This window comes from Poromitra crassiceps, assembly GCF_964638095.1.
Source record: "Poromitra crassiceps genome assembly, chromosome: 19".
In the NCBI taxonomy this organism is placed as follows: domain Eukaryota; kingdom Metazoa; phylum Chordata; class Actinopteri; order Beryciformes; family Melamphaidae; genus Poromitra; species Poromitra crassiceps.
The window spans coordinates 10,195,032-10,220,433 of NC_139646.1; the positions used below are offsets into that span (position 1 = coordinate 10,195,032).

The 25,402-nt window shown below is 44.4% G+C and overlaps 1 protein-coding gene across 1 annotated transcript in view; it reads left to right on the forward strand.

Annotated features, from left to right (window-relative positions):
* Window positions 1–25,402, forward strand: part of lrba (LPS-responsive vesicle trafficking, beach and anchor containing) — a 283,347-nt gene that overhangs the window by 31,133 nt on the left and 226,812 nt on the right. Inside the window, 9 exon segments of the mRNA XM_083655531.1 lie at window positions 6,874–7,105; window positions 11,271–11,371; window positions 13,181–13,276; window positions 16,851–16,972; window positions 18,020–18,146; window positions 19,198–19,317; window positions 21,174–21,188; window positions 21,191–21,322; window positions 21,681–21,878. Of these exon segments, the coding sequence (XP_083511657.1) occupies window positions 6,874–7,105; window positions 11,271–11,371; window positions 13,181–13,276; window positions 16,851–16,972; window positions 18,020–18,146; window positions 19,198–19,317; window positions 21,174–21,188; window positions 21,191–21,322; window positions 21,681–21,878 (1,143 nt within the window).

Sequence of the window (25,402 nt, forward strand, 5' to 3'; positions counted from 1 at the left end):
ACCAAGAGGCTGCTGCCTTTATAGGCTCAATGCTGGAGCAGGACGAGACTGCACAGCTTCACCTTGGCTGGATCATGACCTGACCCACCTGACCCAGACCCTCAGACCCCTGGGCCTGCCCCCTGACACAGAGCGATGGAAATGAGCCAACAATACAATAATACATTAATTGATGAAATTGAATGGTGGTAAATAGCCTCGGTCATGCATCAGCAGCCACATTGTGTGCGGGGCGCCACACCATCATAGGAAATAGCTTTTCTAAATATTGTTGTTGATTGCGGGCTGCAGCATGATGGTGGTTCCAGCGGTCTGGTTATAATGTGATGTGATGACATTGCTGATGAAGCTAGCTAGCGTAAGTAGAGAGCGATTACAACGGGTGCCAAGGAGGTCTGCCACCTCTACATTAACCCCTCGCTTTGTCCCATTGGGAGATAAGCGCACAGGATACTTTCTTGGATAATCGCACCCTCTTTCGTACGCTTTTCCCGGCTTATTTGATGTTGGAAGGGTGCAAGCCCTTCTTAAGGAGGTGGAAAGTCCCCCGTGCTGTGCTTTGGTGATGATCATAACACATCTAGAGGGCTGACTGTTGGCTTGTCTCCAGAGGGTAGACCTTGCAGAGGTAGTGTCTGTCTGTGTGATGTTTTTGCAGTGCCTGAAAAGGGAAGAGAGGTTGAGCGGCCAGCCTGTATGTCGCAAAGGTTCAGTGAAGTAGAGTCTCAGGTTACCTGAAATTCTATGCTTCAGCCGTCGAGTTCCCCGTTTTGGCGTCGCAGAGGTGCCTTCAACAGCCAGGCCGAGCTAATGTGTGACCCTCTGACCATAATTAAATTCCCACATTGTTTATTTTGACACTCAAAAGCAGACCTAGGCAACAGGCGGTGGCCCGCGAGCGCCCCCTGTGTGGCCCGCGCTGGAATTGCAAAAAAAAAATGCAAATGTTCATGTCATTCTGGCCAATACTCCACTTCTGTTATAACATTTCAGTCTGGTATATGGAATATCTTTCAATAATCTTTATGACTAAAAGGCTAAAAGTACGGTAATCTCATGTGTAAGAAATTACTGTTCTACATTGAAGTAAAAATGGAAATAATTAACTTGTGTAGTACACAGCAACACTCTGCCTCTAAACCTGTCTGCAGTACACTACACAGCAGCACTCTGCCTCTAAACCTGTCTGCAGTACACTACACAGTGTAGTGTACTGCAGACAGGTTTTACTTGGGTCTTGTAACTTGCACGTATTCCTCTTTTGCTTCATGATTACAATAAACACCTACACAATCAATAGGGGCAGTCCCTACTCCCTTCTCTTCATGCACACAGTGGAGTGGTTTTCTGCAGACAGGCCTATGTCGTGTACCATCTCCTATTTTTAATTTGGGGCTAAAAATGTTTTTTTATTTAGATGGGATGCTAAAATGTTCAGTTCACTTGCCCTAACATCATTTGTCATTTCTCACACTAACACCATGGAGTAGCTGAAATGATTTGGGCTCTGCTCTACCTTTGACAGGACAGCTCCAAAAACTCCATAATCAACTGCACGGTAGTCAATTATTAAAAAGAATGGTAACTACCTTAAGCAACTGATAGTCCACAATAGTGCCCATTGAAATTGAATCAGCTCGCTGAAAAAGACAGATAGATAGGTCAACCACCCGAAAATAGGCTCCTCTTTAGAACAACCTCCTTGGGATGCACAGACTTTCTATCTCAGTCACTGTGGTCTGGCAGCCCATTCTCAGCTTTGTTCTCTATCACCTTGGTCACCTGACTCTGATGGATGTCTGACTCGCCGACAGTGTCAGGCTCATAAATCAGCTGTTGCTGTGGCAAACTGGCTCCCAACATCGATTAGTGGCCGACTTAGCTGCAATCACGGAGCCATCCACCCCCTAGTTAATATATATGACTCTGTGGGCGCCACCCCTAGTTAATATATATGACTCTGTGGGCGCCACCCCCTAGTTAATATATATGACTCTGTAAGCTCCACCCCCTAGTTAATATATATGACTCTGTAGGCTCCACCCCTAGTTAATATATATGACTCTGTAAGCTCCACCCCCTAGTTAATATATATGACTCTGTAAGCTCCACCCCCTAGTTAATATATATGACTCTGTAGGCTCCACCCCCTAGTTAATATATATGACACTGTAGGCTCCACCCCCTAGTTAATATATATGACATTGTAGGCTCCACCCCCTAGTTATTATATATGACTCTGTAGGCTCCACCCCCTAGTTAATATATATGACTCTGTAAGCTCCACCCCCTAGTTAATATATATGACTCTGTAGGCTCCACCCCTAGTTAATATATATGACTCTGTAAGCTCCACCCCCTAGTTAATATATATGACTCTGTAGGCTCCACCCCTAGTTAATATATATGACTCTGTAGGCTCCACCCCCTAGTTAATATATATGACACTGTAGGCTCCACCCCCTAGTTAATATATATGACACTGTAGGCTCCACCCCCTAGTTATTATATATGACTCTGTAGGCTCCACCCCCTAGTTAATATATATGACTCTGTATGCTCCACCCCTAGTTAATATACTGTATGGCTCTGTAGGCTCCAGCCCCTAGATAATATATGACTCTGTAGGCTCCACCCCTAGTTAATATACTGTATGGCTCTGTAGGCTCCAGCCCCTAGATAATATATGACTCTGTAGGCTCCACCCCCTAGTTAATATACATGACTCTGTAGGCAACTGAGGTCGCCAGTTGCCCCTGGGGTATTATTAGCATTGATGCAATTGTAACACTGGCTTATTGTAACACCTACTACAGGCTACTCCTCTGCTCTAACAGCTAGGATAGTGGATATTTTTGTTGGAATTGTTGCCTGCATGCAATAACAACATTTTTGAAGATGGTGTTTGTTTGACCGTCTACATTAAAGAGCTGGATATGTATACATGGCTTTTAAACAGCTTTTTCAAACAGCTCATCCAAAGTCAAAGTGCTGGACTCTCTTATGTCAAGGATAGCAAACATGACAAACGTAAACAAGCCGTTTAACAAGCCCGCTTCCAAATCCAAGTCAGGCCAAAGGTCACACAGTGAACAGGACGTGTGTCACAGGAACAACAGCTCAGTATGACTCATTCCGGAGCTGTAAACCCTTTGTTTATGTTTGTAATACTTGGTGAAGATTGGTGTTCTGTAGTGGTGTAAAATACACTATGTATCATTAATATATATTCAGTGTATGGGAAGATACCGTACATTTAATTGACTAGTAAAAATAATTTGTGCACTCAGTGATTTGAACTGGTAGTGTCATTGTTTTGATACTTGTCAAAAAAGAATAAATGCCGTGTTTTTTTTCATTTTTTTTTTTTTTTTTTTAACATATATTTTTGGTACCATTTTTTTTTTGGTACCATTTTTTTTCTGCTCTCCCCGAAATTTCAATAAACCTTTATGGCATATTATTACAATACAACAATACTGGTGTTGACAGTGTTGACAGTAATAGAAGATGCCCAATGTGTGTGTGTGTGTCGTTGCCTGGGAAACGCACATCCCATAATACAACAGTTCGCTTCGCATCCCATAATAGTATGATGATACTTGGGTTGCCATTGCGAACATAGATGCGAGCAGGTTAGCTAAAAGTTTAGCGTTGTCAGCGAGGGCCCCGACCGTTGCGGTCGGGGTACGTTTCGAAATCCCTCCAGGCCTGAAAATGTTTCTAGGGGAAACATTGAATGGACATTTTGTATATGGGACCAGGTGACTGGAGGTGAGGTCTGTGTCACTCTGTCATCATAGCTTTATCTCCTGTCCTGTTAGTGTGTGGTGGTGGCAGCCAGTATCCCCTCCTTCCCTCCCTCACAACACACACACACACACACACACACACACACACACACACACACACAGGCACACACACACGGAGTTAATCCGCCCTCACTCATTTTAATGGGACAGTTTCCATCAAATAGGCTAGAGGATTTATTCCATTCCCAGGGCCCGATCATATTGCTTTCCCATCCAGACAGGCTAATGGCAGACTATGGCTATCACACTTTGATCTTTTTGTCCAGTCCCACCTTGTCCTTTCCAAATCTCACATTGCCTTTTCTCACAATATTAATATCCACACCAGCATTGTTATTTTCCGTATCACTTTCTATTAGGCTAATAAAAATGTCATCACAACTATTAACTAGTGACAGATTATGACATTTATGGCTCGTGCAATTTATTTCCGGACACAAAGAGCATTACTCCTTTGCAGTAAGACAAGCATTATACCTCAGCATCCCCCTGAAGATAAGCTTTAGGCCACCTGAAGACCACTGCTGAGACCCACTTACAGGGTGGAATCCATTTTGCTTGCTTACAATCCTGCTTACTCGCCGCAAAGACTGATAAGATCTCTTGTTTTTGAGCGAGAACGTTGACCTACATCACTGGCTGTAAGCAGACGTGTATTTGTGTAAAGTCCGATCACATTCCACAATGAAATGAAAAATATTCACCAATACTCGGGGACCTCAAGATGTCTTGAAAATGTGTCGTTGAGTTGAGTGCATACAAACATACTGCTAGCTAACGAGATGGATTTTAGGAAGGGCTTCACATTAGCGTCCGTAGCATAATGGATTAGCCTAGATTGGCTGTGTGAAATCTCTAGGATATCATCACTGAAAATGAATTTCATCTTAGATGTCAGATATGGTTCAGGCGCTGCGCTGGTGTCACTTGGTGTTAGCGTGGCCTCCCACAGGATTAAAATGCCTCTAAATAGACTCCTCACGGTTTCTGTCTCTCTGGTGTCTAGGTTGGTTTCACTGACGAGACGTTGTCTAATGCTCTGTCTCATCCCCGTCTGTCTGCTTTATGCTCTGTCTTCATCTCTGCGTCTCACGTCTGGCTGGAAATAGAAGCCTCTATAGAGCTCTAGAGAAAGATGGATAGATGGAGAGAGAGACCTCCGTTTCTCCTCTGACCTTTTATCCACTTGGCTAGCATTGGCTCTGAGCCATGCTGAAACATCTGTTTCTGTACGCATAGTAACGGGGTCATCACACGTGCACACACACACACACACACACACACACACACACACACACACACACACACACACACACTCTCTCTCTCTCTCTCTCTCTGAAGCTCTTAATTATGTTATGATAAGAGCGAACAGACTGTGGCTCAGTGGTTAGCACTGTTGCCTCACAGTAAGAAGGTCCCGGGTTCGAACCTCGGTCCGTCCCAGGTCCTTTCTGAGTTTCCATGTTCTCCCTGTGTTCGTGTGGGTTTCCTCCGGGTGCTCCGGTTTCCTCCCACCACCAAAAGACATGTATGTTAGGGTTAATACTCCTGTCAGTGCCCCTGACCAAGGCATTGGCAAAAATAACTGGAGTTGGTCCCTGGGCGCTGCACTGCGGCTGCCCAGCGGCTGCCCAGCGGCTGCCCAGCGGCTGCCCAGCGGCTGCCCACTGCTCCTAGTTCTTTTTTTACAGTGCACCTGAACGCAACATGCAAGATACCCGCTGAATAAGTGTCCAAATGTTCATGTCATTCTGGCCAATACTCCACTTCTGTTATAGCATTTCAGTCTGGAATATGGAATATCTTTCAATTATCTTTATGACTAAAAGGCTAAAAGTAATCTCATGTGTAAGAAATGACTGTTCTACATCAAAGTAGAAATTTAAATAATTAACTTGTGGGTTTTGGATTTATTTAGCTTCAAGAATGCATTTTTGTTCGTGTGACCCTCAACACAGGCTTTGAGAATCCCGGGCCACTTACTGATACTTATGCTTAAATTAACCCACTCATATTCTGGTTTATTTCAAGAAAAACATTTCGGCTAGTGGAAATTCTAATTGGCTGGTAACTTTAAAATCTAGCAGCCATATTGGCAGGTGGTCAAAAAAGTTAATTTCAAGCCCTGCAGGGAGAGCAGGTGGTGACATATAGGAGGAGTGAGTGAGAAAAGGATCAAATATTGGTGTTTAAGACTGAATAATGACATCACAACTGTTAATTTAAAATTAGTTTTTCCTCTAAACCTGGCTACAAATGCCCCACATTTTTCGCGCTGGCGCCATTCGGCCCTCAGCAGAATCTGGTAGTGAGGACATTTTTTTGTGGCCCTCTCTATCATCAAAGTTGCCCATCCATGGGTTACGGCATGACAATAAATTTGTTCGGCCCCCGGCAACAATCTGGGTTTCTCATGTGGCCCCCATGAAAAATAGTTGCCCACCCCTCTACTAAGTAGAGGATGGGTCAAATACAGAGGATGAATTTCCCCATGGGGATAAATAAAGGATAACTTTACTTATCCATTGCACATACTGATCCTTTCCAAAAAATTTGGATATCATGGAAAAGTTTTTTTTCCCCATAATTCCTTTCAAAAAGTGAAACTTTCATAGATTCATTACACACAAAGTGAAATATTTCTAGCCTTTATTTGTTTCATTTTTCATAATTTTGGCCTACAGCTCCAGAAAACCCCCAAAACAGTATTTCAAGAAATTAGAATAGTGTGAAGAAAATCAGCAGTTACTTCTCAGTTATGACTGACTCCAGCCTCAGTCCACTCCCTCTGAATCTCAGCCAAATTTTCTAATCGTCCTTGCTTGACAATCCGCTGAAGCCCACGGTCATCCATGGTATTTCCATGATATTCAAATTTTTTGGAAAGGATCTGTATCTGTGTTTGTGGTTGGGAGGTCTCTTCATTACTCTGTACCATCGTCACACTGATTGGCTGACGAGCTCTTTCTCTCTTACCCCTTGTCTTCCCCTTGTCTCTCTCTCCAACTCCCCTCCCCTCTTACGCACCCTTCTTCTTCTTCTTCACCCCTCTCTCCTGCAGCTGGTGGGCGGCCAGTTTGACCTGGAGATGAACTTCATCATCCAGGAGGCGGAGAGCATGGTGTGCATGGTGGAGCTGCTGGACCAGTGCGAGCCCACCTGTCAGGCCGAGGTCTGGAGCATCTTCACGGCCATCCTCAAGAAGAGCGTCCGCAACCTGCAGGCGTGCACTGACGTGGGCCTCATCCAGCTGGTGCTCCAGCGTATAGCCACCACCGACAGCATGATCGCAGGTACTGAGAAGGGCAGCAGCGCAGTGTTGTCTTTAGGGAGACTGTCCTTCAACTAGGCTTGGGTTGATTTTCGACAATATCGAATATCGCGATATTTCCAGGTTATCGCAATGTTTCCCGAATATTGCTATTTTGAAAATTTACCAAAAATTTGCCCATTTCAAAGCTAGAGTGAAGCTACTGATATCATATGAGATTAGAAGACCTAAGGCAGAGGTTTTCAAAGTGGGGGGCAGGCCTCCTCAGGGGGGCTCCAAACAGTTTCATGGGAGGCTCAGTGAATGGAAGTGGAAAAAAACGACATTAACCTAAATACACATAGAACAGCCTAAATGTGTGTGATTTGGTTAAAGAGATAGTTCACAGATGCATTATTCTTTCCCACAGCCACAAACAAATAAATGCCTTCAGACTAGAGCCCGACCGATACTGGATTTTTGAGGCCGATGCCGATACCGATATTAGGGAGTAAAAAAATACCGATATCGATATATCGGCCGATTAGTGCACATCTTTTATTTATTTATCCTGGTTGCCGCTCCACCCTCTGCCGATCTGGGGAGAGCCGAAAACTGGCTCCATGCTTCCTCCGAGACATGGGCAGTTAGCCAGCCGCTTCTTTTCACCTGACAGGGGAAGCTTCACCGGTAGGACATAGCACGTGGGAGGATCACGCTATTCCAACGAGTTCCCCTCCCTCCGAACAGGCGCCCTTAACGACCAGAGGAGGCACCACATCAGCAACCCTCATATATCAAACACTTGACAAAGATATGAGTTGACATGAATTGAAATATGTAATGTAGGCAGGATATTTTACAGCTTATTAATAAACTCAATGCAATGAAACAATAAACTTAACTGGGAATTTAATAATTATAAATAACTCGAAATACAAAAACACAATAGAACAAATAGTTAAGAAAAAATATCAAATATACACAACATGCTGTCTATAACTTAAAAAAAAAAAAAATCGGCAATATCGGCGCACCATATCGGCCGATACAATATATCTGTAATCGGCCAATATCAGCCGATAATATCGGCGAACCGATATATCGGTCGGGCTCTACTTCAGACAGTCCTTTTTTATTGATGTGTTTGGTGTAGTCTGAACTCTGAAGTATGTCAAACCGTAATATCAGGATATCTTGGCTCAAGTGTTGAATGTCTATGGGATCAAATCATATACTCATGATCCCATAGGCATCAAATGAGCAAAACTAAGCAAGTAAACTAAATCCATACATCTAATCAAACATTAACAGGAAGCAGGAGAATCGAGGCTTCATTTTCTGCTATCAAAAACCAATGGGCCCAGATAATATATACAGTCAATGCCCTGACCTAAGGCATCCATTGGTACCAACCATGGCATGTGTTAGCTTGTCGTGAAGGTGACTAAATAATTCTCCACCACCACACACACACACACACACACACACACACACACACACATACACACACACACACACCCACCCACCCACCCCCCGGTCCCCCCGCACACACACACTATTTGGGCGGGACTATACTGGATCACAATATTTAAATTTGGATGTCACCCAAGCCTACCTTCAACCAGTTCCATGGCCCCATGGCAGCAAGCATCTGCTCTGTTGACTTGTCCTTGACCAATACACTGCCTCCCTGCCGGCTCCAGGGTCGAGGCTCTGGAGCTGAGCCTCTGCTTTGACCTCCCAGTTTGAACTTGGGCCAATCAATAGAGATCACTAGTCGAAATGAAGCCAACTCTAAAATTCTCCAACCCCCTCTCTCTCGCCTGACATGTCCAGGTAGTCACCTCATGATCCCGTCCTTCAGTCTGTTAGAGACTGGAGGACAGACTGAGATGCATTGCGGTGAATGAGGACACAGTCTCTCGCCTGAGTCTCAGTCTAGTCTGTTGCCCATCTAGAAATGAGTCTGAATTAATCCTACAGTGTTCAGCTCAATGGACATTTGCCAGCCAGTGCAGCATTTGCCTAGGGGGGGTGTGCAGTCACGCAAAGAAGATGTAGCCCAGCAGCAACTAGGCGGGTGAAAATAAAGGTTTTAGTAATATTCAGTAGAGCGAAGAACCCTCGTCTGTTCACTCACTCTCTGAATTGTCTCTTATATGGACCTAATAGTCCAAATGAGTCATTTTATTGCAATGAAAGCATTTTTTTTTTTTACTGATTGCCATTTACTAATGAGGCCTCATACACTGGCTCAACAAAGCAAAGCTAAATGAGCTGTGAGTCAGACTACAGTACCGTGTGTTGCACGTACGTCTGCCGTCCCAGAGACCGTCTTTTATTCTCTGTCTGTCTTCACACAACTGAGCTGATGTGTAGTATTATGGTGTAGGCTAGTCCCAGTGTTGGGCAAGTTACTTTCAAAATGTAATATACTACATGTTACTAGTTACTTTCATTTGAAAGTAATACGTTACTTTACAATGTTACTGTCTGTGTAGAGTAACTTGTTACTTATTACACTACTTTTGCATTACTTTCACCAAAATAACAGCAGTAGCATAATGACATTGCCACCCCGGAAACATCCCGAAAAATAATTTCAACCGCCTTGAAGTCAGTGTAAACAATCCAAAATTCAATGTTATTCTTTTCCTTTGTTAATGTCATCTATAGTGGTTATTTGCATAAAAACACACAGTTTGATTAGGAAATGATTGTATCTTTATTTAAATATGTGCTTTGATTAAAATAAACTCAATTTGTAACTTGAGTTACTTGACAAAGTAACTGGTATAATATTACTGAAATCCTATAAGTAATAAGTTATATTACTGAGTTACTGCTAAAAGTAATATATTACATGTAATATGTTACTTTTGTAATGAGTTACCCCCAACACTGGCCAGTCCTGAAGAGCTGAGCTTACATTCAAAAGTTCACCTATGTAGATGAAGCGATCCCTTACCTCTCATACCAGAGTTCTCTCCTTTTCTCTCTCCCTTCCTTTTCCCCCCCACTCGGCTCCTGCTCACCCTGCTTTTTATCCTACACTCTCCTTTTGGCTTCTTTCTTTTGTCTTTGCTTTCTGGTAGGTATGACATCACTGTAATATGGATCATTCTTATTGTTTGATGTGTGGTTGTATGTATGAGGTACTTGCAGCTGGCGCAGTCCCAGTTTGGAGAAATGGAGGCCGGCAGCATCAGAGCTGTCTGCTGAGTGTGAACAGGGTCACGAGCAAAAACGTAAAAAAAAAGCTTCCATACTGCTCACCTGACGTAATCCAAGTCTCCACAAACCCTGAGATGCCAAGTTGACTTGAGAAGATGTCATTTACACCCTGAAATCTGCACTGTAGCTAGGTGCTCGAGCAAGAAGTGCAAGTGAGGTGCCAGCTGCACATGGCTATATTTCAGCTAAAAACGGGGTGTAAATGACGTCTTTTCAAGTCAACTTGGCATCTCAGGGTTTGTGGAGACTTGGATTATGCCAGATGAGCAGTATGGAAGCTTTTTTTTTTTTTTTTTACGTTTTTGCTCATGAACCTGTTTACACTTAGCAGAGAGCTCTACATGCCTGATGTGGCTGGTCTCTCATTTCTCTGTAACCGAACTAACAAAGTATAACCAAAGTTACTTCCTCGTTTGCCATGAGGCGTGCATGTGCTGTGTGCAGTCATCAGTACAGCGCGTGTGCACTGCACACAGTGCATGAGCCTCATGGCAAACGAGGGAGTAACTTCAGTTACTCTTGGTTAGTTTAGTTAATCTCTGTTGGTTCTGGGTGTGTGGATTTATTATTTCATCACGTGGTGAGTTACACGAGTCACAACATGAGTCACAACATGTACATGTGAGTGTTTCTGGCACTGTTGGAATGTGTCTTTTGGGGCGACTGAACGTCAGTAGGCAGCTGTACCGTTCACTACCATTGTAGCGCTTAGCTAATTAGCAGCGAGGGCTGTACCGCTGTTTGTAGTGCACGCACAGTGATGATAAAGACATGCACATTCTCCATTCACTGTCGTCAACCTGGCAAATAAAATCTACCAAAATGTTGGCGTATCCCTTTAAGATGCCATGTTAACCCCTGTATGTGTGTGTGTGTAACCTCTGATCTCTGCTGTGTATGTGTGTGTATGTGTGTGTGTGTAACCTCTGATCTCTGCTGTGTGTGTGTGTGTGTGTGTATGTGTCTTGCAGACCTGCTGGTGGACATGTTGGGGGTGCTGGCCAGCTACAGCATCACAGTGAAGGAGTTGAAGCTTTTCTTCAGCAAACTGCAAGGGGAGAAAGGCCAGTGGGTGAGTCAGAGTCAGTGTGTCAAACCCACGGTGATCTGTCCTGGTTGTCTGGGACCAGCATGAGGAATGTGCGAGCAACACTTCAGCTGTTGACTACCTCCAGCCCTATGGCCTCTCCTCAGAGACCAGAGAGATCATATCAAACCAGACGACTAACTCTGCAGCGCTCCTGGATTTGCTGCAGCGCTGCGTTATTCATACTAAGTTACCCATGAGCTCTGAATTGAAGCTGTTTTTCGTTTTTCAATCGATATATTTTTTTTTACAAACAGTCAAACGCAATCCGATCTTATTTTAGATTTGGAATTTGTTACCAAGTTGAAAATCCAAAGCACGTACTTTAAAAAGCCTTTGTTGTCACCGAGTTGGAGGAATTAGTTTCCAAGACAAATCGCTCCATCAAGGCAGAAGCAGTGGCACAGACCAGACGGAGAGACGGATGAAGCCAGAGTGGAACTCATTGATCAGTGAGACTAATCAAGTTGTCGAGGAAATGGGGCCAGTTGCTTTTGTGCTTTGTGAGTTTCACCTCGCTCTCCCGCTGACACACGGCTCTTCTCACCGCTCCTCTCTCCTCATCTTTGTGAAATATCATCTGGTGAGAGGTGGAGGATGGGATGAGCCCGGAACCAAACTACCAAATGCTATACTGGTGTTTACTGGACAGAAATTGGGCTTAGAACCTTGTTGAAAAACCCAATATTTTTTTCAATTTTCATTTCAATTGGCTTTATTGGCATGAATGTAACAAATACAACATTGCCAAAGCATCAACAACTTATACGAAATACATATGAAGAGGTCATTCGCAAAAACAGGTAAACGCCATTCTTAAAATGAACAAACATCTGTTCGATAGAGTTGCACATAGAAAACATTATTGAGGTGATTTATGTGGAAATTATCAGATGAATATGTCTTAGTTATGATTGATAATAAACATTTCCCAAAAATAAATAAATTACAGTATCAATACATCAATATATAAAATAAAATGATAAAAAATCCAAACGGAGATACCTGTTTTTGCAAATGAACTCTTCATATACACATATACATACGATACTATACATTCTTATTTATCGACAATAACGACATTTCCAACACTTGTGTAGATCAAAATCCAGTGTCAGAGCTACTATTTGTGCAGTCTATTTTTAGACCGCTGTGTGAAGTACTATAAAGTAAATGAAGATACTGATGTCTGGGTCTGCCGCTCTAGTAAGTTCCTCTGAATATTCACATCTGATAACGAGAGGTACATTTAGAACAAGCAGCAAAGAGACATTGTGCTTTTTGCCCCAATACTGTGGTTACCAAAACCAAATCCTCATTTACTGATGGCCAAATACATATTGTTCAATATTATTAAATGTGTTTGCGTATGTTAGTATCTCTGTGTGTGTGTGTGTGTGTGTGTGTGTGTGTGTGGGTGGTGTGCACGCGCATGTGTGTGTGTGTGTTTGCTTGTGTGTGCGCACATGTGTGTGTGTGTACATGATTTTGCGCTGTGCTTGGTCTTAAATATGGCTGCATGCATGTAAGTGTGCGGCCTGGGTTCATGCGTATTTTTGTGCGTTTGCCTGTGTGGGTATACTGTACACACCTCCACATGTCTGATGTGATATCTGTGTGTGTGTGTGTGTGTGTGTGTGTGTGTGTGTGTGTGTGTGTGTGTGTGTGTGTGTGTGTGTGTGTGTGTGTGTGTGTGTGTGTGTGTGTGTGTGTGTGTGTGTGTGTGTGTGTGTGTGTGTGTGTGCGCGCGTGTGTGTGCGCGTGTGCGTGTGCGTGCGTGTGTTCTTCCCTCAGCCTCCTCATGCAGTGAAGCTGTTGTCAGTGCTGAAGTACATGGCTCACAGGAACGGGCCTGACTCTTTCTTCAGCTTTCCAGGGAAAAGTGCGGCTGTGAGTATTGAAAGACAACACGTGTATGCCACGGCACATACTGTACCAACAAACATGTCCCCCGTCACTGATGTAGATCCACCCTTGGGTCAGTCCCATTCATTGTCAATTGCGCCCCCTAGCGGCACAACGCCAATGTTACAGTGTGACTAACAAACGGACGGACGGACGGACGGAGACCGATCCATAGATCCCCCTTTATTAGGGGACAATAAAGTACAGACAGCACTCATACTCAGAATCCTTCATTTGGTCTGTGAACTGGCAGTTAAGCCTGAATTTAGAAGTTTACTATTTGAAAGAGACTTATTTTTAGAACAAGGCTTTGTTAGCAGATGGATAGCAAGTTGTCCCCCCTAAGCCCATGAATTAATGAGTCAACTGCTACCATTGTGAGGGAGAATGTGAAATCCCCCCCAAAGATATTACAATTATGTCCTATTTTCCTCTAGCACCCAATGAAACTGGAGGGGAAAAGAACTAGTGCTCATGTCTAGAATTGACATTTTAATCAGGAAAAACATTGAGGAAAAACAAAGTCTAATGATAGAGGTATGAGAGAGGGAGGAGAGATCTTCAGCTATAACTACTGTAGCATGAGAGAGGGAGGAGAGATGTTCAGCTATAACTACTGTAGCATGAGAGAGGGAGGAGAGATCTTCAGCTATAACTATTGTAGCATGAGAGAGGGAGGAGAGATCTTCAGCTATAACTACTGTAGCATGACCATCTCTCCTGGTTCCCTCTCATGGCAAGTGCTCTGCTTTCTAAGCTGCTTTCCACTGGACCTTCTTATCTAGCCAGCCAGTCACGCACGGAACGCATGCACGCACGCACACACACACACACACCCACACGCACGCGCACACACACACACACACACACACACACACACACACACACACACACACACTCACTCACTCACTCACTCACTCACTTGTATATCCACTGCTCACTGCAACGCTGGTGCGCCCACGCCTACGTCCCATACCACATGCACTGAATGTCTGCACCAGGCTAGGATATGCTGTGTTAATGTTAAAGTCGAACTGAACCCGTATCGTCACGTGCATCGCAGTCCGTTTCAGACTGAAAACATAATTTGTCTGAGATGACAAATTGAGAGGCGGGTCATAGTATCATGTCGATGATTTCATTTGACAATTCTGTCGACTGGCTTTGGCATTGGTCAATCATGGCGTGTTCCACCCCCAAATCGAGTGGGATTCAGCGTGTTGTCGTGCTACGTGAGTGGGATCCGCGGAGTACCAGGCAGCCAGCTGCTTCGTGCGGAGGGAGCGGACAATCCGATGAATGGGTGCTGCCCGCCCGCCTGGAATCTCCGAGGGCAGACCCCTGACAACCACGCTCTCAAACACTCTCAAGCGCGCGCCTTTTACGCTATTTCTGTAAATACGATATCCCTGGAATGCGCGTTTTAACGAGCCAGTTACATTTCTTTGCATTCTTAGAGATTATAGTTTTTGTTTTGTGTTCATGTTTCTAACAATTGGCCAAGTTAGTAGTTAGTTTATGGGATAGGAATTCTGCCAGATGACAGGCACTAGGCGCCATTTTCTACTTCATTTGGAAGAGAAAATTATCCTGAAATGAAGATTTGATTGACAGCTGCATGTTGTGATATGATTGGTTGAAATGGGGTAGAAATGTGATAGTACTGGGTGACGTCAGCAAACTGTACATTACTGTTATCAATGAAATCTTGAAAAATTAACTTTTGATGTGAAAAAGTGTGAAAAATTAAAGAAATTAGACTTTTGTGATTTTGTTTGCATACATTATTAAATAGGTGCACTGCATACCCAGGTATTTGAACTAAAATAAAATAAAAGTCATTTATGAGTTCAGCTCGACTTTAATTTTGTGATGATCCCTTGAAAACTCAAGCACATAATTTGTGGAGAGTACTCAAGTTGCTTTTAATACTATCGCAATTATTCACAGGCCAACCAACAGTTTTGCTCAGTTAATTCCCTTTTCATTTTTGTGACTGAACAATCTCTGTGCTATTGAAGGGATTTGGTGGAGTGTGTAGAGAAGAAAGAGCGTACAAATAGAGCATGGTAACGTGAGGGTGAACACACACCTTGATCTACAATTCAGTGATCCTCACTATTTCTTCGATGAGAGCCGCACTGGCAGGACAAAGTCAATAGGAGAGCCACTTTTACCGCAAAACACCAAAAGCCACCCCAACCAAGCACATCTGCCTACCATTTCTTTGTGTTTTATTGTTTTACACACACACACACACACACACACACACACACACACACACACACACACACACACACACATACTGTATATATATACCAGTTTCCCCTAGAAAATCTTTCGGGCCTGGAGGGATTTCGAAACGTACCCCGACCGCAACGGTGGGGGCCGTCGCTGGCGACGCTAAAGTTTTAGCTAACCTGTTCGCATCTATGTTCGCAATGGCATCCCAAGTATCATCGTACTATTATGGGATGCGATGCGAACAGTTGCATTATGGGATGTGCGTTTCCCAGGCAACGACACACGTCGACACGTTTTGGAACAGCGCTGCACGCTGGCACAATGCTCCTAAAAGCAAAATGCTTATTGTTTTGAATGATTTGGCACCTTCTATTACTGTCAACACCAGTATTGTTGTATTGTAATAATATGCCATAAAGGTTTATTGAAATTTTGGGGGAGAGCGGGGGGGGGGGGGGGGGGGGGGGGGGATCTAAAAAAAAGCGTCTCGCGAGCCGCGCAATGAGGAACTAGGATCTACATCGTCTCCTCAGGTGTACATCTGGCAGGAGGCCGTGTATCCCAAAAGCACCGCTGACTGCAGCACAGTGGAGAAGTCTGTGTCTAAATCAGGCCCTGTGTGGAGTTGGCAGCTTCTGGATGTAACCTTCCGTTGCCATGGTGACGGTGCTTTGATGACAGCGTGTGCAGCAGGCTGCCCTGTGGGCTGAGGTCTGGTTTGGTTGATCTGAACTCCATGTTGGTGCTCAGCTGTTTGTCAGCGCCGAGTTAGAAGGGAGCAGCACACATGGCCTTCTTCTTCCTGTGTCGCCTCGCTAATGAGACAGGAAGGCCTCGGAGCATGCGTCTCACCACCACACGCGCGCAAGCACACGCACACGCACACACACATGCACACGCACGCATGCACACACACACGCGCGCACACACACACACACACACACACACTCACGTTCATATTCTTTAGAGCAGTGGTTTTCAAACCGTTTCTCGGGGGGACAGGACGGGATAATTTGCTTGATATTTCCTTGCCCAAATCTGTTTTTGTTAGCTAGCGACATCATGACCCTGAGCCTGCTGAGCTGACCCGCTAGCCGACAGTTTAAAATACATTCTCTCAGAAGGCTTTGTGAACATGAGGTAGCAGATGGTCACTTTTTGCCAGTTTTTCTTCGATGCCCGTGTTGATCTTTGAAAAAATGCAGCTGTGGATGAGAAAGGGAAACGTTGCATTTTAGATCAAGATGCATCATTGAGTTCCACAGCTGGCCCAGAACCACACATCACATGTTGTGCTTTCTTCTCTTAACCACAGGCTATAGCTCTGCCTCCCATAGCAAAATGGCCGTATCAGAGTGGATTTACTTTCCACACCTGGCTCCGCATGGATCCTCTCAACAACATCAACGTAGACAAAGACAAGCCTTACCTCTACTGGTATGTGACACAGCAACAACAACACAGCTGTTTGACCCGTTTAAACCGTTGCCCTTTGTTTGCCTTTTTCCCCCATTTAGTTTGAAATCTCTGGATATGAAATGCTGAAGTGGCAAGTTCCACTGAACTCATTTACAGTGTGAATAATGCAGTGAGTAGGGAATTGCACAAAAGCTGGAGTTATGCAGGTGCATTAGAGTTAAGATTTGAGGCATGTCTGTATGTGTGTGCATACCTGTTTTGTAAAAGTCCCTGATTCAACAGAAATGTATTTGTAAATGTATTTGTAAATGTATTTGTAAATGTATTTGTAAATGTATTTGTAAACTGCACTGCAAAAGAGGAAGATTAGCAGCCTCTAGCCGCACAGCTGAAAAACAGAGTAATGACTGCACCTCTCTCTCCATCTCCCCCGTCTCCTGCTCCTCCTCCTCCTCCTCTCAGAGGGACGAGTAAATCAGGCCTTCACTCATCTTGTTCTCAGCTAAGAATTAATTTCTGTCAAACATCTAATTGATGCAAAGGGGCTGTGTTTGGGCTTCTCTGAAAATGATCACCAAGCCACGGAGCCAGCGTGGTGCTGTAGTCGAGAGAATAACAGCTCCTCTTCAGCCCTGTACCCTTTTAAAAAGAGATGAATTCCCTAAATCACACGCTGGGGCCCTGTCTCTCTGCCTGGGGCGTCATGGAGGCCAAACGGGAAGACATTGTGAATTTGAGAGATGATGGAGATGTTTGCCATCTTTCTGCTTTTCAAACCCTTTTAAAGTCTTTGTATGATTTATTGGCTGCCGTAACCTGCGTTGCCCTTGAATATATTTGGTGCTAAAGCGAGCTGCCTCACTCAGAAACTAAAGTTGTGTGTACTGTGTGTGTGTGTGTGTGTGTGTGTGTGTCTGTGTGTCTGTGTGTCTGTGTCTCTGTGTGTGTGTGTGTGTGTGTGTGTGTGTGTGTGTGTGTGTGTGTGTGTGTGTGTCTGTGTGTCTGTGTGTGTGTGTGTGTGTGTGTGTGTGTGTGTGTGTGTGTTCTTCACTTCATCTCTTTCAGTTTCCGCACCAGTAAAGGCCTGGGCTACTCTGCACACTTTGTGGGCGGCTGCTTGATAGTGACCTCATTAAAATCCAAGGGGAAGGGATTCCAGCACTGTGTCAAGTACGACTTCAAACCACAGAAGGTAGGAGAAAAATCAGAAATGAAATCCAGCCACTGGTTTTTGCTAATCCAGTGGAATGAGACACACACAAACAAAATCAAACACACTTGATATCTACATGTCTGTGCGCACGGTGACAAATACCAGATCACAGAATTCGTATGCGAGCACGCAGAGACACAGACAGAATAAATGTAAAGCTTGCGGTCTGAGAGAACGATCACATCCTACCTGGCTCTGGGGACGAGCCGAGCCGGAGGCAGGAGGGAGATAGGAGAGAAGGATGATCCAATATATTCAGCAGCACTCACACACTGAGGGCCATTACAGTCACAAAGATCCATTGCGTGTGGACAATTTGAAACTCCCCCTTTCTTCCCCTGGGCATGAAGGCATCACCTTGCCTTCCCTCATACAAAGCTCATGGGGGACTCAGAGAACTCTCATTTTGGTTGATTTTAGCTCTATTTTTTTAACGTGCGTTCTTTCATGGCCGGAGGAAAACATAATATGCTAAATGGCCTGGATTTATTATAGTGCTTTTATCCAAAGCGCTTTACAATGAGTACAGGTACATTCACCCATTCACACAGACATTCATACACCCATGGCGGCAAGCTACCACGCAGGGTGCTGGCTGCACCATCGAGAGGAATTTGGGGTTCAGTATCTTGCCCAAGGAGGACACTTTGACATGCCGACTAGAGGAGGCGGGGATCGAACCACCGACCTCTTTTATCCAAAGCGATTATTATTGGACGATCCACTCCAGCTCCTGGAGTAATATAACCTATATGACTGCGGTAACAGTAATAACCTATTTCACTGGTTGTAAGGCTGATGAGAAAACGAGAAAGCTAAGTAGGTAGCATTGTAGCTTGAGGGAATTTGGGGATTGGGTCTTGAAACCTGATGGAATGAGGCTAATTGGACAAGCTAGAAGATTTTCACTGCACACTCTACTAGTCTCTATTGATATGTTTGGTACTGCAGATATATACTGTAACACGTTATGGTATTGACTTCCAGTGTGACAGTAATGAAAGCTGTGTGCTGCTCTGTATTGTTGCAGTGGTACATGGTGACTATCGTTCACGTCTACAACCGCTGGAAGAACAGTGAGATCAGCTGCTATGTGAACGGGGAGCTGGGCTCCTATGGTGACATCACCTGGTTCGTCAACACCAGCGACGTAAGTTACAATAATTCCAATAATTTCATAGCTGTTCACAAACGCACGCAAAACAACCCATCGGGGGAGCCACAAATGCCAGTAATTTATTCATCTGAACCTGGGCGTCCGAATATTTTGACATTTGTACATATTTTCTAGAGCACAGTCTTAGTCTTAGTCTTAGCATGATGCTTGGTTGATTGTTTAATGTGGATCTGGCCTATAACGGAATGATTCATATCTCAAAGTGGGTTAAAACAATAACTTTGAACCGTTAAGAACTTCGATTTGAAATATGTCGAACAAATTACATTCAAATTGACCATATGGTGGCGCTGTAATTAAAGGTCAACTTGGACAGGCTATAACTCCCACATTGTAAATGTATTTGATGAATGTTTGCTTGCACATCCAGCTATTCTTGCTCTACCACAGATAATCCACTGTTGTAAAATGTATAAATAAGTTAAATCCACTTTAAGAAATGCATACAAATGCATTTTAAAACTTAACCTATAGTGCTACCACAAATCATAGAAAATATAATATAATATAAATGCAATTTTGCTGCATATATTATGTTTAACCAATCACAACAGTGTTGGCACTACAGTCCCACTAGCTGGTCATCTGTGATTCTATTCTTTGACTAGCAGTAACCTGAGAGACCGTTCAATTCTGCAACCTGACCTCGTGCCAATCCAGCTGCCTTGCAAAGTTAATTGGATGAGGCACCATCGGCTATAAAGTATCACTTTTATTGTTTTATATTCACGTGAAGGAAACTAATATCCCTTAAATAGGTCCAAGTGTTAATCCATTTGCTTGGGATATTTCTTATTTTCATGGCTAATTGTTAAGTATGTGATTCTGTGTGTGTTGTATATTTGCACATGATGAATATGAATACAGGTACGTATGTCATGAATCCCTCAGCAAGATATATGGTTCTGATCCCATGTCCTCCTGCTGTCATGTCGTCCTGCATCCTGAAAGCTTGGTCTCACGTAGCGGCTTTACTGTGAAATATCAATTCCAGAAACGGTTATTGCTACAGCTGTGTGTGCCAGAAAGTTAGAACTGAACCTCGCTCACGTGCCCTCCTCTCTCTCTCTCTCGCTCTCTCTCTCTCTCTCTCTCTCTCTCTCTCTCTCTCTCTCTCTCTCTCTCTGTCTCTCTCTCTCTCTGTCTCTCTGTCTCTCTGCTAGATCTAATCTCTGTCTTTACTAACGGAGGGCTCGGGGGTGAACCCACTCTCTCCATCTGTTAGCATGGACAGTAGTGGGAAAATGACTACCGCACCCACCCTGCACCTCTCGCATATCGCTGTATGAACTCTGTCATAGCACCGGGATTGCTTTCTGTCATGCCGAGATATAAGATCCTCAAATCGGATATTCCTAGGAATGAAAATGTCTCCACAGTCACAGTGTAAAGTAGCCATACGGGTGTTCTGAGTTCCGAGTCTGACGCGCGTCAAACTGCCTTGACGGGTAATCCTCTAGAAGTGTCAATATATCAGAAAGAAACCTCACCGTGTGAAAAAATATTAGCTAACACCTTTCCGAGTTCTCAACATTTCTGCTTATGCCTCACTGACCATGACGAGGGGGAGATGTCAAGTCATCATGTTAGCTATTTATATGCTGATAGAAACATGGTTTGAGGCAGTGTATTGCCAGTATTGCTAGTATTAACATGAATATCTCATTTTCCTCCTGTTCTTTCACACTGCTTCTCATCTTCCTCCCTCTCCCTCTTTCCTCCTTCCTCCTTTCTGTCTTTCATTCCTTCATTCTTTTCTTTCTTTCCCTCCTGTCTTGCTTCCTCAACCCCTTCCTCCGCCTCCTTCTTGCACATCCTTCCCTCTGCAGACGTTTGACAAGTGTTTTTCCTGGGCTCCTCGGAGACGGCCGACGCCAACCGCGTGTTCTGCGGACAGATGGGGGCAGTTTACCTGTTTGGAGAGGCACTCAGCGCTGCTCAGATCCTGGCTATCTATCAGCTGGGCCCGGGATACAAGGTTGGGCACTCATACAACCAGAAAATGTCCACACACTGGTAAACATTTATTAAGTTCGCAGAGACACTTCCATAACTTCTCCAGGGACTTTATGACGGTATTACAGGGGCAGTGCATGAGTAAGAAAACACATGTTTGATACATATTCATTTTAATATATTCTGCATGATTCCAGGAGACCCGCGTTTGGTTTGATCTTTGTCTCTATCCTGACCCTTCAGTGTTTTGTACTTGAGAAGGTCACTTATGTGGGGGAAAATGGTGATACTAGTTACTAGTTCATTATGTCTATGTTGTAAATGCTTATGACTGTATCTGTCCATCTCTCTCCCTCTCTTCTACCTCCATCTCTGCTCAGGGAACATTTAAGTACAAGGCAGAGAGCGACTTGCTGTTTGCGGAGCATCATAAGACCTTGCTGTACGATGGCAAGTTGTCCTCCAGTATTGCCTTCAGCTACAACCCTCGCGCCACAGACGCCCAGCTGTGCCTCGAGTCCTCCCCCAAAGACAACGCTTCCATTTTTGTCCACTCACCCCATGCACTCATGCTGCAGGTAACGATGCACCCCATGCACTCATGCTGCAGGTAACCATGCACCCCATGCACTCATGCTGCAGGTAACGATGCCTGCAACATATCCACCTTATTTTTGAATGCCCCACTGTAAAAAATAATTGTGCGTACAAGGTCCGGTTTAACGTGACTATTGCTGCAGCTTGCCATTTCCTAAAGTATTCTACTTGATTTGAAAAGATGGCTGCCTACACTCAGTCTCTTGAACCCTGGCTGAATTGAACATAACTTGGTCAATAAGTATGTAACATACAAAATAAAACAACCCATAATATCTTAATTTTATGTAGAATGCAGAGGACATGTAACTGTTTAGTTAAACTTGCATTCCAGGAATATTGTGCTCTTAAGATGACGTTAGTGGCTCGAGTCTGTTTCGTCCTGGAACCCACACGCTTTGCGGTGGTGGTTTTAGCGTAACCTATGTGCGATTCGAGGCGTAAAGTATGTGCGTTTTAGCGTAACTTATGTGGGATTCGAGGCGTAACCTATGTGGGGTTTGGCGTAACCTATGTGCGATTCGAAATAACGTATCCGAGATAGAAAACGTTATGAATAGCCACGTTATAAACAACAAACTAACGCCGGTGATCCGTATGGAAACAGTGTTACTCGAAATGGTTAATATTGGCCACAGCAGGCGATTACCCATGAATGCACTGCGCTCTTAAAGGGATATTTATCGACGAGATTGTTGCCAAGCTGGACCTGATTAGTGATTTGCTCCGTTCGCCCAGACGGGTGTCGAGCTGTCAGCAACAAGGCTGGGAGGATCACACCGGAAGAAGCACCCATCAGCAGATCAGGCAAAATGGCCGCCAAAAATAAGGTGGATACAGTACACTAATGGAGTTTGAGTTGATACTGTAGGGGTCGCCATTCCCCAAACCCAAAAGCTACCATGCTGTTATCTTTGAAGCGATGTCATGCTTCCCCCCTGTGCAAATCCATTCACCACCTGTACTGTAGTGCTCTTCTTCCTCTCCCGCTTTTCCAGATGTAGCCATCTTTCTCCCTTCCTCCACTATAATCAAAGTGCCCCAGTTGGCATCTTTTCGTTTTAACAGCCATCATTAGGACAGCGATGCAAATGCAAAAAAAATGCCAACTTGAAATGATGCTCTAATTATGGCATTGACCTTCTCTGAGACTAAAGCCCCAAACGCACAGGGGAGCGTCTGACGCTCGCGTTTTGAAATCCACCCATTGTTTTAAACGGCCGAACACGCACCAAGAGCGTTCTGAGTCTGACGCACGTCAAACTGCCTTGACGGGTAATCCTCTAGAAGTGTCAATATATCAGAAAGAAACCTCACCGTGTAAAAATATTAGCTAACACCTTACCGAGTTCTCAACATTTCTGTTTATGCCTCACTGACCATGACGAGCGGGAGATGTGAAGTCATCATGTTAGCTATTTATATGCTGAAACATGGTTTGAGGCAGTGTACTCCGTACTCCGAACCTGTTTCGATTTTGGATCGTCAAATGAGGTTCCAGCAGCTGCGACCAAAGCGCTCTGAGCCCCCCCCCCCCCCCCCCCTCTGCCCACTTTCATCCCCGTCTGTCTTGCTATGCTCCTCAAACAAATCTCACTGCAGTTTAAATACAGCAAGCATGTAAATACGCTACACTATATCTGATCAAAGTGAGAATAATGTTCTAAACGCATCGGCTAGCAAAATATAGCCTATCCCTGGATGTCATGATGAGATTAGATTGGTGAAAGTTTGGACAGAATGATTGCATAATTTCCCCCCGCAGCGCTGCCTTTTTTCCTCCCCCTCTGCACGGCAGACAGGTAGGATGATCCAACAGCATCTGAAGGACAGGGGCTCAAAACTACGCTATAACAACTTTTTTTTCATCTTCATTGTGCCTGCCTAGTGCCTACATATAAATGAGTGGCCTTTCCCCCCAAATACTGACGGTTCTGTCATTCTGTGGTGTATACATTTCAGATCTGATGCTTGCAGTGAGTACGCTATAGGGGCAGAAATCGACGCGTGTCAAATGACGCGCGTCAAGTTTCGCTCCCTGTGCGTTTTGGGCTTAAGGTTTAGTTCGGAACTACAGGTGGTGGTGTATTTGTGGGAGGTTTTTCTTAAGTAAGTGGTGATCTTTGTTGAAGGTTCATCACTTAACACACACACACACACACAGACGTACGTACGTACACGTACACACGTATGTTGAGTTTTCTTATCTCAAACAATAATAGAATTTTCTCTCATGCCCTCATCAGAAAAAATGCTTCATCTCCTTTGTGTGGGAGGCTAACTGCTAACACACAAACACATGCCCTCCCCCAACCTCAATGGAATATCTGAATATGAAAGAATGTGTGACCTATATTTTCAGCTTTGCTATACCAAACTTCCCATCCTATTGAGGGGTCAAAATTGCAGTGACCCTGGCGCTGTTGGTGTGGCATAATTACACATAGGCCCGGGCACCAGTAATGCTGTTAGTGTGGCATAATTACACATAGGCCCGGGCACCAGTAATGCTGTTAGTGTGGCATAATTACACATAGGCCCAGGCACCAGTAATGCTGTTAGTGTGGCATAATTACACATAGGCCCGGGCACCAGTAATGCTGTTAGTGTGGCATAATTACACATAGGCCCGGGCACCAGTAATGCTGTTAGTGTGGCATAATTACACATAGGCCCGGGCACCAGTAATGCTGTTAGTGTGGCATAATTACACATAGGCCCAGGCACCAGTAATGCTGTTAGTGTGGCATAATTACACATAGGCCCGGGCACCAGTAATGCTGTTAGTGTGGCATAATTACACATAGGCCCGGGCACCAGTAATGCTGTTAGTGTGGCATAATTACACATAGGCCCGGGCACCAGTAATGCTGTTAGTGTGGCATAATTACACATAGGCCCAGGCACCAGTAATGCTGTTAGTGTGGCATAATTACACATAGGCCCGGGCACCAGTAATGCTGTTAGTGTGGCATAATTACACATAGGCCCAGGCACCAGTAATGCTGTTAGTGTGGCATAATTACACATAGGCCCAGGCACCAGTAATGCTGTTAGTGTGGCATAATTACACATAGGCCCAGGCACCAGTAATGCTGTTAGTGTGGCATAATTACACATAGGCCCAGGCACCAGTAATGCTGTTAGTGTGGCATAATCACACATAGGCCCAGGCACCAGTAATGCTGTTAGTGTGGCATAATTACACATAGGCCCAGGCACCAGTAATGCTGTTAGTGTGGCATAATTACACATAGGCCCAGGCACCAGTAATGCTGTTAGTGTGGCATAATTACACATAGGCCCAGGCACCAGTAATGCTGTTAGTGTGGCATAATTACACATAGGCCCAGGCACCAGTAATGCTGTTAGTGTGGCATAATTACACATAGGCCCAGGCACCAGTAATGCTGTTAGTGTGGCATAATTACACATAGGCCCGGGCACCAGTAATGCTGCCAAGCATTTAAAGAAAAGAAGAACCGTTTTGTCACAGCATGTGGAT